This window comes from Schistocerca gregaria, chromosome X (assembly GCF_023897955.1).
Source record: "Schistocerca gregaria isolate iqSchGreg1 chromosome X, iqSchGreg1.2, whole genome shotgun sequence".
Taxonomy (NCBI): domain Eukaryota; kingdom Metazoa; phylum Arthropoda; class Insecta; order Orthoptera; family Acrididae; genus Schistocerca; species Schistocerca gregaria.
The window spans coordinates 794053400-794071885 of record NC_064931.1 but is presented as its reverse complement, the minus strand read 5'-3'; the positions used below and the strand labels follow the sequence as shown (position 1 = coordinate 794071885).

Here is an 18486-nt window from a genome sequence, read left to right as displayed (position 1 = left end):
CAGTGGCACCCCATACCATCATGCCGGGTGATACGCCAGTATGGCGATGACGAATACATGCTTCCAATGTGCATTCACCACGATGTCGCCAAATATGGATACAACCATCATGATGCTGTAAACAGATCCTGGATTCACCCAAAAAAAAAAAAGTCGTTTTGCATTCGTATACCCAGGTTCGTCAACGAGTACACCATCGCAGGCGCTCCTGTCTGTGATGCAGCATCAAGGGTAACCTCAGCCATGGTCTCCGAGCTGATAGTCCATGCTGCTGCAAATGTCGTCAAACTGTTTGGGCAGATGGTTGTTGTCTTGAAAACGTCAACATCTGTTGACTCAGGAATCGAGATTTGGCTGTACGATCCATTACAGCCATGCAGATAAGATGCCTGTCATCTCAACTGCTAGTGATACGAGGCTGTTGGGATCCAGCATGCCATTCCATATTACCCTCCTGAACCTACCAATTCCATATTCTGCTAACAGTCATTGGATCTCAACCAACGTGAGCAGCAATTTCACGATACTTAAACCACAATTGTGATAGGCTACAATCCGACCTTTATCAAAGTCGGAAACGTGATGGTACCCATTTCTCCTCCTTACACGAATCATCACAACAATGTTTCACCAGGCAACGCCGGTCAACTGCTGTTTATGTATGAGAAATTGGTTGGAAACTTTCCTCATGTTAGCACGTTGTAGGTGTCGCCACCGACGCCAACCTTGTGTGAATGCTCTGAAAAGCTAATCATTTGCATATCACAGCATCTTCTTCCTGTCAGTTAAATTTCGTGACTGTAGCACATCATCTTTGTGGTGTAGCAAATTTAATGGCCAGTAGTTTATAATGCGAAATTTATTCCCTGTAAAGGGTGTGATGGACTCTTAGGTGTAGGGAAGGCATCCTCCGTAGGGGAGTAAACCCGTAAAAGAAAATCAGGCAGGTCAGAAGGCAGCAAAATATCAGCCCCCCTAACCAACTGTACTTGTGCAGCACTTGTAAGGCAGCCAGGTGAACTTCCACAGTTACTAGTAGTATCCAAAACAGTCTCGGATCAATGCCCAGGAAAGCGATGGGTACCATGACAAACAAAACAAAAAAAGACATAATACTTTTGGTGGGTGGTGGTGGTAGTGGTATTGGAAGTGGTAATGATAATGATGATGATAATGATTATGATGAATTTATACCTTGCTGCCCTGATTTTCTGCTTGAGTAATAAATTGCGTGAACAGTTCTGTAAAAAAGGAGTTACATTTGTGTGATCAGAACTATGCCAAAAAGCTTTCTTGCATCTTTTAATGTGCCTTCAGTTGGCCTCTTGTTTAGCAACATCCAATATGGGTAAACTCTTAAAGCTAGTGACTGATGCCTCAGCTTGCAGCATTGCCGTCATACTGTCTCATAAATACATCGATTGCACAGAACAGCCCATTACATTTTAATCGAGAACATTAAATGTATTTGCCAATAGAGAAAGAGGCATTGGCTATTGTATATGCCACTAAGAAGTTTCACATATATTGCAGTGGTACTAAATTTCACATGATCGACAATCACAAGCCCCCTTTTTTGCTATTTAGTTCACACTCAAAACTTCCCAATAAAATTGTGGAGTGGCTGCAGCAATGGCCATTGTTCCTCGGTATCGATAATTGTGAGATCCATTGTACGCCCCCGATGCAGCATTCGAATGCTGGTGCACTTTCCTACTTAATGTATGGCCTAGATGCAGAGATTGATAAGCATAAAGGGCTGTTTCTTACTTTTGGCACCACTCGTAACACACCTTCAATGAATTTCCAGTTATGGCACATGAACTAGCAACAGAAACAGGCTACTTCCCAGGGTGTTGTCTGCTGTATGGAGGGGTTGGCCAATGCACTTGCCTAAGATGCAGACCTGGGATGGCACATACGATTTTCGTTATGATGCTGAATTATTGAAACCAATGATAGATAGCTGTGGGGGAATTTGAATGCCGGATGGTAGTTACACTCTTGCATGCTGAAGCCTCTTCAGCTGCATGTTGGAGAATGTGCAGAGTGAAAGCAGTAATGCAACATCATGTGTACTGGCCCAGTGTTGATGCCACCATAGAAGGTAAGAGCCAGAGCTGCCACATTTATGCCCGTAATCAATCCGCACCGCCCTGATCACCCCTGGAAAAGAGTCATATTGATTTTGCCAGACCATTCTGAGGATCAGTGTGGTTGCTATTTGTCAATGCCCTCTCTAAGATTCCATGTGTGACACAGAGGGATTTGACCACCACAACAGCTACCAACCGTGCCCTCACCACCACATTTGCAATAGAAGGGCCACCTTCCATCCTGGTTTCTGACAACATCTCTCAATTCACAGCATCTGCATTTTACCGCCTCATTCCATCCAGCATCCACGTCTGAAGCTGAGCAGATGGTTAGGACCTTCAAAATGCTGATGTACGAGGAGATGATGACGATGACGATGACGATGATGATGATGATGATGATGATGATGACGATGACGATGATGATGATGACGATGATGATGACAGCTGATTGGGCAAGCATTCACTAACTCCCTCATAACATACTGGACCCCCCTCCCCCCTCTGTAAATGTACACAGTCCAGCCAAAATTCCACACAGGCACAGGTCTCGCCCCCTATTCTACCTGGTGCACCCAACTCCTCGAGCCCACCACCCGTGCACACAGCCTTATTACGTTGTGACCTCCATATATGGACATGCATTTTCAGTTGGAACCTTGAGTCAAGCCAAAGCATCGTCATCGGCAATAGGGGGCAACAAATGTTTGAGGTTTCAGCTAGCCAGGAGCATATAGTCAAACATCAAAATCAGCTCTGCCCACACTGCAATATATCCCCTCCCCCCCCCCCTCCCCCATCCCCACCCCTCTCCACTGCAGCTGACTGGGCATGATTCAGGCAAATACACCTGGGACAAGCCTGCCTGTCACAGCTACAACCTCTGTCTCAATGTAGGCACCAACATGGGGGTCAACAATAACCAGTGATTGGATCCAATGGAGGTGGAATTGCTTCCACCCCATAAGCCACTTTCAGGTCTCACCAGTGCCAGCAATCCACTCCCCAAGCAGTCTGCAGAGGTTGAGCATCCACAGATTGCAGTGCCTGTAAAGGCAGAATTACTGTCCGCATCTGGACTGCAGCCGGCACCCACTCTCCTCCAGGCAGGACATAGTTGCTCCACTGGAATTGTCTATCACCTAACAATTCCTCAGATGGTACTGACATCCAGCCCAGCCGATTCAGGTGTAGTATGATGGAAGCCTTTGGTGGGGTTCCACCACCAGTCTCGCCCCTTCCTATATGACCCTGCTTGCAGATTATAGGGGGGAGAGGGTTTAGTATCAGACAGTGGTTTTGATTCCCCATTCAGCATGAGTACTGATTTGGAGGTCAAGTCAAAGATATTCATGCTTAGTGTTTTGGTTATAACTTGCTCAAGCAGAGATGTTGCTGCTATTGGTATACAACTTGGGCCTGTCCACTGATACAAGACTGCTAGTAGAATGTAGGGCCCTCCACTTGCCTGACAGTTTCTAGTGTTCTCTGAAGCCATTTACTGAGTTGGTTGGTGTACTGGTTAGCACACTGGAGGATGGTGGTTCAAATCCACATCCAACCATCCAGATTAAGGTTCTTCGTGATTTCCCCCAATTGCTCCAGGCAAATGCTGAGATATTCCTTTGGAAGGGCATGACCGATTTCCTTTTCCATTCTTGACTCATTCTGAGCTTGTTCTCTGTCTCTTAATGACCTCAGTGTCAATGAGGAATCAAATCCTAATCTTCCTTCCTTTCCTTATGAAGCCTTCAATATGTGCTGTTGGTAGTAGATTTTTTGACCTTGTCTTTGTTGATGTCTTTTGGTATGGCTCATTCCCAGGACTGTTTACGTATGCTTACAATGCCTTTTGTTATGCTCTGAACTTCACTTCTGGTGAAGCATTCACTTTTTGAACTTCATCATCATCTTCATCTTCATCATCTTCCTCATCAACCACAGTACTGCCTGTTTGTTCCGTTGGTCTCTGTGTCAGTGCCTGTGCAAATGATTGTAAACTTAGTTTTAGTTACACCAAGCAGAACACAACACCTAGTGGCGGCTGTCTGAAGCAATGTCTTGAGTCATCCAGGAGTATACACCTGCTGGTACCACTCTTCATCAACACATTAATATTCAAAGTGTCAGATTCTACACACATTATTAAAATTTATTAAAAATTTAAGCTATAATACTATTATTTACTGACTCGCCTTCTTATACGGGTACTGCTTTTATAGAAATTAATATTTTTTTTGTTACAGTTTGCCTGCTACACTGTCCCTGCTACCACATTTGAGCAGCTTGCATGTAGATGGTAACCCTTTGTCAGAAGTACGTAGGGATGTTGTATTATGTGGAACGCCTTACTTACTGCAGTGGTTGCGTAAGAAGTTAGATGAGGCAAATCATCCTGAAGGCAGGGCTGATGAGGTTGAAGAAGTGGAGTTTCCCAACAGGTAATTACAGTTTCATGAAATGAAATGGATGTAAAACTTGGAAGAACATGTTTGAGATTTTAATGTCACCAAAAATGTTTAGAGCTTAGATTCTTCAATTTTCACAGTGTTGCTCTTAGTTTGTAATCTGAAGGACTATAGGTCACATAAATTGTGGATAAGCAAACCTTTACAGAAAATGCCTGTTTTGAATGTTATGTGTTGTGTTTCTCTCTGTCAAAGTCATAACTAAACAACTGTTGAGATCAAAATTAACATCTTTATTTAGTTAACTGCACTTCATCAATTGTTTGTACTCTAGTTGTTTGAAGCTTGTGTGTTATAATATAAATTTGTTTGTCTTAAAGTGTTTGTATATGTTGGGGGGGGGGGGGGGGGGGAGATTGGCACAATAGTTTAATCTTTTTATGTGCTGTTTGCTAATTTGGTTCTTGTTATCATAGCATTTATATTGTTCAGCATAACTGTCTTTGATGCATTTCATTTGAGTATGTGATTAGCTCTTAATCAAGTGCTGTTTATAAACTTCTCAGGCATATGAAATGGGAAGTTACAATGCATTATTTCCTTTTGTACTTTGCCTCTATTTTTATTGTGATTTTTTATGGTACATTTTGTATCTGTATCCTGATAGTAATCTTAAAATATGTAGCATAACTTTTGATTGAGGTTCCCATTTTGTTCACAGATGAAGCATCAGAGAAATGATTGCATATATGCTGTGTACAATGTGTAGTTTCCCTAATCTTTATTTCATGATTGCTACAAAAGTGATATGTAGGGCACTGCAGGATATTCTTGCAATTGTTTTCCATAATCACATCATCAGCATTAATTAGTATGGCCTCATAAGAGAATTACTGTACTTGTTTGAGTGCCAACCAACCAAGGTTTTCCATTATTTCTGTGATGCTGTAAGTCAGAAAATTTTGCTGGCCTTATATCAATATATAAATTATTTTGTCATAATGAAATGTGATGTTTATCCTACAGACTTCATCTGCCATTAAATATGGGTTGTGTGACCAATTTATAACTTCTCTCTCTTTTACACCAGCTACAGTGTCCCTAACATTATGGAAATGAACGTTCAGTCAGTCCATTACATGAGTAATGATTGAACTATTTGACTATTGTATTACCTACACCTATACATTGTAACTTCTAGGAATTTGTTTAACATGATGAACATTTGTTGTCAAAGGAATTACTGTAAACAAAGTGCACAGATTATATTTTGTGCACATAATTTATATTGTGCAACATGTGGTAATTGTCAATGTTAGGCAAAATTTTTAAGATACTGAAATTGATGACATAATCACCTCTACATAACACTTACTTTGGTATGGCAGAATTGTTTAGATGCTGCTGCCTGAATTCATTACAGTGTGTGAACAGAATCCTACTATTTATAGATTATTTTATGTTTTAAACTCTTCTGCAGATTCATGATATGAAATATATTTCCAGTGTTATGAGCAGATGTTTTTTGTCCATAGTCAGTCTCAGGCACCCACTAGTTTGTTTTGTCATTATGTAGATAGTTTTCATATTGGATTTCTGTAACATACACTCAGTCTGTCCTAGGAATATACAAAAAGTCAGCCTCATTCTGTGGAATCTCATTCAGCATTTTATTAGATATGAATTGAGCTCTGATAGGTTTTTTTTTTTTTTTTAAATATCCATAACAAATTTCTCAATCTTCATTTTGAACCGATAATGAGGTGCTTATTTGGTATAATACATATATTTCCTGGGAAAGCAAAGAAATTAATGGTGTGACAAATTAGTGCTGTCCTCTATTTGTGGACTCCTCTCTTTTTCCACCCCCTCAGTCAGTTTCCAGACAGATGAAGATACTCTTTATTAATCCATTGTATAAAAATTAATAAATGGATAATATTGACAATTACAAAAAAATGGCTCTGAGCACTATGGGACTTAACATCTGTGGTCATCAGTCCCCTAGAACTTAGAACTACTTCAACGGAACTAACCTAAGGACATCACACACATTCATGCCCGAGGCAGGATTTGAACCTGCGACCGTAGTGGTCACGCGGTTCCAGACTGTAGCGCCTAGAACTGCACAGCCACATAGGCCGGCTGACAATTACAGACTGATTTCATTACTAACAGGATTTGCAAATCATTTAAGAAGGTCGTCTATAAAAAGAGTACCAATACATCTTGATAGGTGGAATTGTAGTGATACCCACAGTTTGTCTTCAGGATAGAATTGTCGCCAATTTAAATTATTTTTTTGTGTGTGACACACCTGACTAAATGATAAGTTGAGGACAGTAGATTTCTTTATTATTTAAGAAAAAGCATCTGATATAGTGGACCACACTACAGTATTACACAGGTCAGAACATTTATGAAATTAGCAGAAACAGTAATTTTATTTTTTATTTATTTAGTGTAGGCATGCAGTGTTCAGCACACTGAGGGGTGCAGCGGTTAGCATACTACGCTCAATGAGATCAATACTGGGCTAGGGGTCAGTAAAAATGTAAGGAGATCAGGATGAATCTGAGGACAGTTATGATAGGGTTAAATTGATAAAATAATTCATGTTAATTGTTTATTGTGAAAATAAATTGGTGATCTGTGTATCATATTTATCTTGTCTAAATGTTGGACATACTACTTTTACATAATCTTCATTGATCACGAAACATTGAGATAGTTGTGATAATTAGACTGAAGGAACAACGTGTACACACAACAGCTGCAAGAATATCATCGACACCATGTCTCACTTACTTTCAAATGACCATAATTGCATAAGTTATACTGTTATTAAAATAAATTACTTTTTGCTTTGCAATTTATAAATTTTTGGGAATGTTACATACATCTTAAAACTTGTATTTGCGAGAAGAATGACATTCAAATATCCAAAGCTGATGAAGGTAAATGCCAGGATGATTTCTTTGAAAAGTGCATAGTCCATTTCCTTTCCCATCCTTGCCATTCATGTCATTTGTTTTGAATTTCATTACCAGCCTTAAAATGATATATGGTCTCAGTAACCATGACTATTTTACCTATACCCTAGTTTTTATTGAATTACTTTATCTGTTTTATATGGTGTTGCTACCAACAGATATCTGCTTTTATTTTCTTTCAGGTTTAACTTGAGAGTAACTCGTTGTCTGAACCTGGCAAAGAAAAATCTAGCAGATGTTCCCCCATATGTATTTGATGAAGCTGCTTTTGCATCTGTAACAGTCGTTGATTTGTCAGGAAACAGACTCACTGAATTACCTGAAGGGTAAGTACTTTTTATAGTGTATCTAATTTTATGCTTATCCTTTCTCACTGAAATACTGAGCTGGGTGGTGCAGTGATAAGACACTGTATTTGAGGACAGCAGTTCCAATCCCCATCCAGTGAGCCAGATTTAGCTATTCTGTGACTCCCTTAAATGACTTTAGGTGAATGTCAAGACGATTCCTGCGAAACCACTTAGCTAATTTGCTTCATCACCCTTGCACAATTTAAGCCTGTGCTCCATCTCTAACTGTGTTACTGATGAGATCCTTCCTTCTTCTCAGTAAACATGCCTCTGTAACATATTTTTTTTTTATTATTAAATTAGTACATGGAAAAGCCATAACTCAACACCAGTAAATGCATGGACAAGGTGAAAAGCTTTTTCTCTGGCAATGAAGGTTAGTTTTTTTAGGTAAAATATACACAGTTTTGACATAGGCCACATTTACGTCAGTGCAAGTTGTCTAACAATTTTCCATTTTGCAGATTCCATCCACAATGTGTTATTCTGGTAGGTAAGAAAAATATCCGTGTATGACTGCCATATTATTATTATTGGCCTGAAAACATATTCCAACTACAGTTCTTTTTAGATGTGGGTATAAGTCAGAGGGTGCTAATTACAGTGCACAAGGTGGATGTTACAGCAACTTGTATTTCAGATTGCTCAGTTTTCCCACTGATAAAAGTGCATTGTACTGAGGAAAGGTCTTTTCTCTACTTCAATCCACACATATTCTCAATTTTTCCGTCTAGTTGATCATCAGTTACTCTTTTACCTTACCCCCAGGGGCTCAGCATTCACTTGCTGAGTACGGGCTTGGCGACCCCGGGGTCCTGAGCTGGGGACTGGTCTGCGCCGCCAGTGTCCTGTCACCGTAACCCCCGAACATGCTTCAGCGACCACCGTACGGCGCGGCGGTGAAATGTTGTGTGGTGCGGGGAATGGTAATCTTGGCTTGACCGCCTGGATTGCGAGGAAGGCCAACCTCTATAAAAACCCCTCAATCTTTCGGTGTGCTCCGCGCCTAGAAGATGCATGGCTGTTGGGGTGGAACAGTCGCAAGCGGGCAACCTCTGGGGCACCTGCCGCACCCCAGTTGTATAAGGCTTACTCAGGCACGCGGGGCTCTGTCTGAGTGGACTTTTAGTTCCCTAGCTGCTCGTGGGACCGCAATGGACCCTTCGACCTCAACATTTCCCCCTACCAGTGGCTTGGGTGGGCCGCTGGTAGGAAAACACACCCCATCGAAAAAGCGGCTACGTGCTGCGAGTCCTCCAGCGCCTGGTGTTGCTAGAGATTTAACAGAATGTAGTAACGGAGCACATGCTGATAATCAGAATGTGTTTTTGATTATTAAAAGGAAGGAGGGTAGCTTTGAGAGGGTTTCTCCCTTTTACATCCACAAGGGTCTTGAGGGAATTGCAGGAACACTGAAATCTGTAAAGCGACTGCGCAATGGGACTCTGTTAGTTGAAACTTCTAGTTCCCGTCAAGTCGCTGCCCTTTGGAAAGCAAATTGTCTAGGAGAGTACGCTGTCGAGACCGAGCTCCACTCCACTTTGAATTATAGTAAGGGTGTTGTGACGTGTAGGGACTTGGTGGATATCCCCATAGACGTGCTAAAATCTGAGTGGGCTGACGAAGGAATTGTTGACGTGCAGCACATTATGAAACGAGTCAATGGGGACCTCGTCAAATCTGACTCGTTTATTCTCACATTCAGTTGCCCGAGACTCCCGGAGCATGTTAAAGCGGGGTTCTTACGTTTGCCTGTACGGCCATATTTCCCCAACCCAATGCGCTGTTTTAAATGTCAGCGCTTTGGGCATACTACGTTGGGGTGCAATGGGATAGCCACGTGTGGTAAATGTGGTCAGCCTGCCCATGACGGAGCCGATTGTTCATCGCCTGTGAAGTGCGTGAATTGCTCTGGGAGTCACCCTGTCTGGAGCCGGATCTGCCCCATCTATCTCGAAGAGCGGAAGGTACAGGAGATTAAAACATCTAAGCGCATCCCCTATGGTGAGGCCAAGAAGCTCTTTAAGGCCATGCAACCTCCTGTGTTTTCAACATCTTTCGCTTCCGGTCTCAAAAAACCGGTACAACTGGCCACTGTTGCTACACATACGGAGGTTGCTAGTGTTAGCACTAAAACCTGCGCTTGCCAGTGCACTTGTGCTGCTGCGGTTGTTTTGCAATCTGCGGCTCTCCCCGCTACATCGGACAAGGCCGTGGTTGCTGACATTGAGGTACTTCCAGCCCCCCCCCCCCCATATGGCGCCTTCTGCCCAGGCGAGTCAACCTCCAACTGTTGACAAGGCTCTGCATTCCAAGCCCCCCAAGACAAAGCCTCAGAAGATGAAGGTTCTGCCACCTGAGGAGAATAGTCAGCGTCGGTCCGATGATGATGCCATCGTACTGTCTGACATCTCCCATGGGTCGTCATCGGATCTTATGGACATTGATGTAGACCGGGGGCGATCTTCTCGCCCCAGGAATAAATCTCCGGCCAGTACGGTCTCTCCTCCAAAGCACAGAGGCAGGGTGAAAGTTCAGCCACCCTGATCACTGGCTCCCATATTACAGTGGAACCTGAATGGTTTCAGGACGCATGTGGCCGAATTACAACTCCTTATACGAGAGTGCCCCTTGTGCTTATGTCTCCAAGAGACACATTTTCGGGCCACTGATTCTCCTTCTTTACGCGGCTATACCGTATATCGAAAAGATGATCTGACGGGGCAAAGGGCAAAGGGTGGTGTTGCGGTTTTTGTCCGTGACTTGCACCCCTCATCTGAGCTCCCTCTCGTCACCGACTTGCAAGCAGTTGCAGTTGACATTCTTGTGGGTCGGAGGCTCACAGTCTGTTCTGTTTATTTACCACCTCCGGATGCGATAGACTCTGAGGCTCTCACGGACCTTATTAGCCAACTCCCTCGCCCATTTCTTCTTCTGGGGGACTTCAACGCTCATAATATCTTATGGGGCTCTCAGACTACTTGCCCCAGAGGTCGCATTCTGGAAAGCATCATGATGTCTGAAGAACTGTGCCTCCTCAACTCTGGTGCTCCCACTCATTTCTGTACTGCTTCCGGATCGTCATCGGCTATTGACCTTTCCTTTTGCTCTCCAGCACTCGCGGATTCTGCTCTGTGGGAGGCTGCAGCTGACCTCCATTCTAGTGACCACTTCCCCCTCTGGATTCGCCTCCTGGATGAGGCTGTGGCATTACCAGTGCCGCCCCGGTGGCACCTTTGCAGAGCTGACTGGACACTTTTCAGCCAACTGGCTGTTTTGGAACACCGTGCCAGCGTCCACGAATGGGTAGACCATGTTGCAGCCGTGATCTCCCATGCTGCTGAATTGTCAATCCCACGGTCATCCGGTCATCCCAAGAGGCGTTCTGTCCCTTGGTGGACCACTGAGTGCCACTCAGCCATCCGCGCCCGCCATGCAGCACTGCGCCGCTTCAAGTGCCGTCCCTCAGCTGACAATCTTGCGGCCTTTCGGGTGGCAAGGGCCAGAGCGCGGCGAGTGATTAAAGAGAGCAAACGACGGTCATGGCAATCGTTCTTGAATTCCATCTCTCGCTCCACTAGTTCTACGAAAGTATGGGAAGCCATCAGGAGGATTTCCGGGAAACTCGGCCAGCTACCTGTCACGGCATTGCTGCATCAGGGATGTCTCCTCACGGCGCCGAGAGACATTGCCCAGACACTGGCCATGCATTTTGCGGAATCTACCGCCTCTATTAACTGTGATCAAGATTTCTGCCGCTACCACACTGCCATCGAAAGTGGTCACTTGGACTTCTGGTCTCTAAATTCTGAACCCTATAACTGCCCCTTCACAATGTGGGAACTGGATTCTGCGCTGTCTGTGGCTCATGATACTGCACCTGGTCATGATAAAATCCGGTACAGCATGCTGCAGCACCTGTTGCTGCCATCCAAGGAAGTTCTCCTGAACTGTTTCAATATGATATGGTTATCTGGCACGTACCCTGACTCGTGGAGGGAGGCAATTTTGATTCCGCTCCTCAAACCAGGGAAGGACCGAACGCATCCCAGTAGTTATCGGAGTATTGCCTTGACGAGCTGTATTGAGAAGACATTGGAACGCATGGTCAACCGCCGCCTGGTTTGGCTGCTCGAGACCAGGCAGCTCCTTAGCCCCTCTCAGTGTGGCTTTAGGAGATGTCGTTCCACTATAGACAACTTGACCCTACTTGAGGCGGTCATCCAGCAGGCCTTTCTACGTAACCAGCATTGTCTAGGGGTCTTCTTTGACATTAACAAGGCGTATGACACTACTTGGCGCCGCCTTATCTTCAATCAACTCCATGAGTGTGGCTTTCGTGGCCGTCTCCCCATCTTCATTCGTTCCTTTCTTTCTCACCGCCTCTTTCGGTATCGGGTTGGTAATGTACTATCTGATATGTACGTGCAGGAGAATGGTGTTCCTCAGGGCAGCGTTTTAAGTGTCACCCTCTTTGCCGTTGCTATTAACAGTATCACGTCCACTATCCGGAGTCCTGCCCAATGCTCCTTGTTTGTGGACGATTTTGCTGTTTTCTGTTCTTCCTCCAGTCTTGTCAGTGCTAGTCGGCAGTTACAGCTTACGATAAAGCGCTTAGAGGCATGGACTGCAAAGACGGGTTTTACCTTTTCTGCAGACAAATCTGTGTGTGTTCATTTTAATCGTTCTCGGCGTCTTTTTACCTCCCCTGAATTGCGTCTGAGGGACACCGTTCTTCCTTTTAGAGACACTGTGAGGTGCCTGGGCCTCACTTTTGATTCCAAGTTGTCGTGGTTGCCTCACCTTAAAGACCTCAAGGTGCGGGCCCTGAAGGCACTGAATATTTTGAAGTGTCTGAGCCATCGGTCCTGGGGAGCAGATCGGGCGCGTCTGCTGCAGTTTTATAGGGCTTTCGTCCGATCGCGTCTTGACTATGCTTGCACCGTGTATGGGTCAGCAAGGCCTTCGTATCTGAAGATCCTTGACGCAGTACACCATGAGGGTATCAGGCTGGCCACTGGTGCCTTCCGTACCAGCCTCATCCCCAGCCTGTGTGCTGAGGCAGGGGAACCGCCGCTCGCCATCCGGCGGAAACTCCTCATGGTGCGACGGGTGTGTCATTTCCTTGCCTGTCCTACCTCCCCTGCATACCCTACCGTTGCCCGACCGCCTATGGAACGTCTCTTTTCCAGTCGTCCCAGGGCAACAAAACCATTTGGGATTCATGCCAAGCATTTGCTTGAGTCCCTTGGTGTGGAGCGTGTGGCCCCCCAATGACAAGGTTTTACTCGCCTGCCTCCCTGGTTGCTCCAGAGGCCCAGCATCCTTTTAGACTTGTCGGAGAACCGGAGGAACTGCACTCCGGCGTTTGTTTTTACCTCCTTATTTTACGATATTTTAAACCAGCATCCGGACCATGTACCTGTATTCACAGATGGCTCTAAACAGGGGGACACTGTTGGTTGTGCTGTTGTTTTCCCTGATCGAGTCGTCAAGTTATGGCTTCCTGCGGCGTTTACCATCCTCGATGCCGAATTGTTTGCAATCTTGCGGGCATTGGAGCAGATGAGATGTGTTACCAGTCTTAAGTTCCTCATCTGTTCTGACTCCCTGAGTGCCCTTCAGACCATGCAACACTTGTACCCAGCGGATACGGTCGTCCAGAACATCCATGATGCCCTACTCCACCTGCAACGGCAGGTTTCTTTCTGCTGGGTGCCGGGGCACGTGGGTATTAGGGGAAACGAACTGGCGGATGTGGCTGCCAAAGATGCATGTTCCCTCCCGCACGTTGTTGAATGTGCCGTCCCCCTCCATGCTGTAACCTCCCTTTTGCGTTTTCGTGTTATGCATCAATGGGAAGAGAAGTGGTTGGCAGTTTCTGACAATAAGCTGCGTCTGGTAAAGGCCACTACGTGACCATGGCGTACGTCCTACCAGTCATACAGGCGGGATGAGGTTCTCCTCACTCGCCTCCGCATTGGACACAGTCCCTTCACGCATGGTTTTTTACTCCGGCGGGAGGACCCCCCAATCTGCAGTGCTTGTGGCATCCAGATTACTGTCCGCCACATTTTACTTGACTGTCTTTTATTCTCTGACCAGAGGGCGGTGGTTTCCTTGCCACCGGATTTGCCCTCTATTTTGCAAGACGACGCAGCGACTGTGGTTAAGGTCTTACGGTTTTGTGTCCTGTCCAATCTGTTGCCTCAGATTTTAGGGAGAAGGTTTTAATGTGCTGCTGGGTGACTGGCTCACCCAGGTTTTAGGTAAGAGGTCCGCCAGTCACGATTACCTCCTTGTTTCCCTTCGGTATCTGTTCTCTTTTCCTTGTGTTTCCTTTCCTTTTTTAGTGTGTTTCTTCTCCTCTTGTTTTGCCTCTGTATGTGCGCATTTGGAACTGCGTCAGGCCTGTGTCTTTTAGCCGTTCTCCTTGTTCGGCGTCCGTCTTCGTCCCTTCGCCGCTTGTGTTCCTGTTTCTATGCGTTTGGGCGCTGATGACCACGCTGTTTAGCGCCCGTAAACCTCAAACACACACACACACACACACACACACACACACACACACACACACACACACACACACACACTCTTTTACCTTTTCAGAGGTAATCAATAAGAAGAATTCATTTTGCATTGCATAAAACACTAGCTAACATTCATGGCAGATGAAACTGACTTTGCCTGTTGTGTGTAGGACTGCTGGCTATCAACCAGGGTAAAACATTGACATACAAAATATTCTGGGTTCTTTCAAAATGGTCCAAACATCGTTGGTATTCTTTTTTTTCATATTTGCATTTGATGAGTATTCCATAAATATGTCTTTCCCCTAGCACAAATGTTTCTCAAGTTAATTATTCATGTAAGATACTGTAATCTTTCTTCTGACATATTAAATACACCTTAATTAAGATTAGTGCAATACTATATCGTGTATTTGAATGGAAGTCTTTCCTTTTTATCATGTGTTGGAATTTCATTGAGGTGAGTGTAATAAACAATGTGAGACATTGTTGTTGTTTATTTGGATTGCTGCTATCGCTGGAACTAAAAAATGTATTAAATTACAGGTGACTGTAATTTTGTACACTTTAACACAGGCAGTTAAGATGGTGAAAAAATTACTCATAGCCATCTGATGATTGGTGCCTACTACAAAACCAGTTATGGAAGCTAATTAAATATTAGTATTGTAAACAAGAAAATTGTAAGCATCAGTCATAAGAGGTCTTAAATCATTTGTTACAACAAGTTGATTTCATTCATCATGTGACTACTTCAATGCTAAGAAAAGTATAAGACATAAAATCAGACATTAAGTCCATATTGATAACATAGGCATAAGTCACATTGAGTACATTACATTTATGAGACACATGGTTACATTTATGAGACACATGGTACATTCCAGATATTAGAGTCTTGAAGACTCATGTAATAAAAGCACCATTTACAACTTCAACATGGCGTCAATATAGAACAACATAGCAGCTAACAAACAAATTTTGAACTGAGCATGCAACTTACAATTACAAGCAGCAAAGTTTGGTGCATGACATAGGCATCACAGAACCTCTTTATTCAAATAACTTATTACACAGAGTATATTTTATTTAAACGGGGGCCAAGACATTATACAAAAGAACAGTAAAACACTAATTAAAATTAAAAATGCCATTTTTAACCTGAGAAATCAAGAATATAAATAATATAAAAGATACAAAAGATACATCAATAGGAGAAATGACACCCTCTGACTTGCCATTCACAAAACCTCCAACATTTATTAACAAAGTTTATATGACTGTAATTAATTTAATAATTGAAGAAATACAATAAGTAATAACAGTTTTCACACCATCATTTTATATTAATATTAATTTTTGCTTGACCTGTAAATTATTACTTCTAAGTGAAAAAAATGTAGTGAGCGACTGTGGTACACTTCATAGAAAAATACCTTAAATGTCCGTAATTGTACATAACAAACCCTCAGTGGGACAAATGATCACATAGTTTGATGTTATTGAACATTTAAAACAAGATGAAAATGAAAATTATTGGAGGAGAAGCTTAACACATCAATTATATCATGTGTACTCACATCGTGAGTAATCGTGGGCACCAATGGACTGGTGGATTGTCCCATACTTTCAAAATAATTGGATCACATTTAAAGTACCCCTAAAAATGGGTGCTCCTAATTACTCTCTGCTCATTAAGCAAGGTGTAACCAGGTGATTTTTGATTACAGAATATCTCCAATCTTCTCAAGGAGATTGGACTATCTGCCCTTTTCTCATCAGTGTAGCAGACCCATCCCAGCATGGCTTTGTTGAGTATGGCAGTCACTTCTTGTATTCTCTCCTGGAGCTCTGGTACATCACATGCTAGAGGTGGTATATACACCAGATCTTTAATGTGTCCACACAGAAAAAAGTCACACGGACTGAGATCTGGTGATCGGGGAGGCCATTTCAGGAAACATCTGTCCCCTTGTGTAGCATGGCTGATCCTTCGATGCTGCAGCTCCATGTTCAGATACCAATGAATTCACAATGAAAATGGGGTGGTGCCCTATCCTGCTGAAAGATGAATGGAGAGTCCAATTGCATTTGAGGCATCAGCCTTTGCTGCAACATGTCTAAGTAGGAATGTCCAGTGACAGGGCTCTCAGCGAAGAAGAATGGCCCATACAGTTTTCGGTGTGACAAGGCACAAAAAACATTTACCTTTGGGGAATCACGCTCAAATTCAATGCATTCGTGTGGGTGTTTTGTATCCCAGATTCGACAATTGTGCCTGTTCGCTTTCCCATTAATGTGAAATGTGGTTTCGTCACTAAAAATTAAACAATCAATAATGCCATTCCCATCCTCATTCAATTGTTGCAATTGCGAACAAAACTCAAAATGCTTCTCTTTGTCATCATCATTGAGCTTCTGCACTAGCTCCAATTTGAATGCTATCAAAGGCAGCTTCTGTGCAGGACTTTCCACACTGTCATTGAAGCCATTTCTAGTTCACGGGATGCATGATGCACCGATATCTTTGGACTCCTTATGAATGTCTCTCGTACATGCTCCACATTCACTTCACTCACATTGGGACGTCTGCTTCTCTTTGCTGGGTACAAGCAACGCATTGTAACAGATTTGTTGTACTAGTGGTAAATGGCCTTGCTTGTTGGTGGCTTCTTACTGTACTTGGTTCTGAACATCCATTGAACAACTGTAGCACACTTGTTTTTGTCGAACTCTGACACACAGAAAGCTCGCTCCGCATCTGAACTTGCCATGTTTGCGACTAGTGCTGACTATCAGCAAATTACCAAACTACGTTGTGGCGGTATACATGGGAAAAAAAACTTTCAGGGTTTGTCTTCAAAGTGACGTATGTAAGATATATATGCAATGTTTGGTTCTTGTGCAATAAATAATTGAAAGTGTTCCCAGACTTTATGTACACCCTGTATAACCTCATTCACGAAGAAAATTAAATTTATTTGTATTATTGGTTTGTAAATGGCCCAGTCTATTTTCAGTAATAAGTGAGACAGCAACATTAATTTTTTTGAAAATGGAAGCTGTCCTGGTACTCATAATACTGTAGTATAGTTGTATAACAAATTTTTTACACTGTCTCTCATTAATTGTTACGGTCACTCTTCCCTACTCATAAGTCGTAGCTATTTTATTGTAAATATTCATTATATAGTCATCAGGATAATTATTCATTTTAGCTATAAATTGCGTGGTTTGAAGCTCAGTTTCGTTGTCAGGTTCTGATACTTGGAGGTTAAACATTGTGTTAATGGTAAAACTGAAAAAGGCTTTCTTATGTTATTTGTGATGGTGGGAGTTGTAATCCAGAGTAACATCTATGCAATTATTCTTGCTAAAAATTCCATCATGATTACTATTTTCACATTTCAATTTCTTATGACTAGGTGAAGGAAGTTAATGGAACATCCTCCCCCCCCCCCCCCCCCCTCCCACCCCACCCCAACCCGCTCCTCTGGTACCCACTTCCACTGTAAAAATAATATTCTCTTGCAGACTGTTAAATTTAGGTGAAATCTCATCAATGTTGGTTCTGTTTCCTTTAATTAACAAGAGTTTGTGATCTATGTATATGTAGTAATAAATAATTTTACTAGCCAAATTGGGATATTCATGAAAGAATCTGTCTTCAGGGTAATTAATAAAAATGTCTGCTAAAAATCCAGATATTGTACTGCCCATATTTAGGCCATGTTTTTGAACACATGTTTTATCATTAAACATAAAAAAATATATCTTAAACAGAGAGAGAAAGCAAATGAATGAATTCAGTGATTTCAGCTTAAAAAAAAGTGCACAGTCTTCTAAGACCGTTGATGATAATATCAAGAGTTTGATCCACAGGTACATTAGTATATAAGTTCACAATGTCAAGTGAAATGGAAGTCATATCATCAGTTATAGGTACATATTTAATTAAACTTGTCAACTCAACACTGTTTTTTTAATTGAAAACTCCCAATTCAATTTATAATACACATTAAGAAAGCATAGACTTTTGTAGCTACTTCACATATGAGGCCTGCACTACCATCAACAATTGGCCTCACCAGTTTCAGTTCCTTATGGCCCTT

The 18486-nt window shown here is 42.9% G+C and overlaps 1 protein-coding gene across 3 annotated transcripts in view; it reads left to right on the top strand.

Annotated features, from left to right (window-relative positions):
- The window catches only part of LOC126299467 (leucine-rich repeat-containing protein 40-like), a 222958-nt gene that overhangs the window by 163025 nt on the left and 41447 nt on the right, over positions 1-18486 (top strand). For all 3 annotated transcript variants that reach the window (XM_049991387.1, XM_049991388.1, XM_049991389.1), the window contains 2 exons: positions 4343-4537; positions 7680-7823. In XM_049991387.1, coding sequence (XP_049847344.1) covers positions 4343-4537; positions 7680-7823 — 339 coding nt within the window. The remainder of the gene's footprint in view (positions 1-4342; positions 4538-7679; positions 7824-18486) is intronic.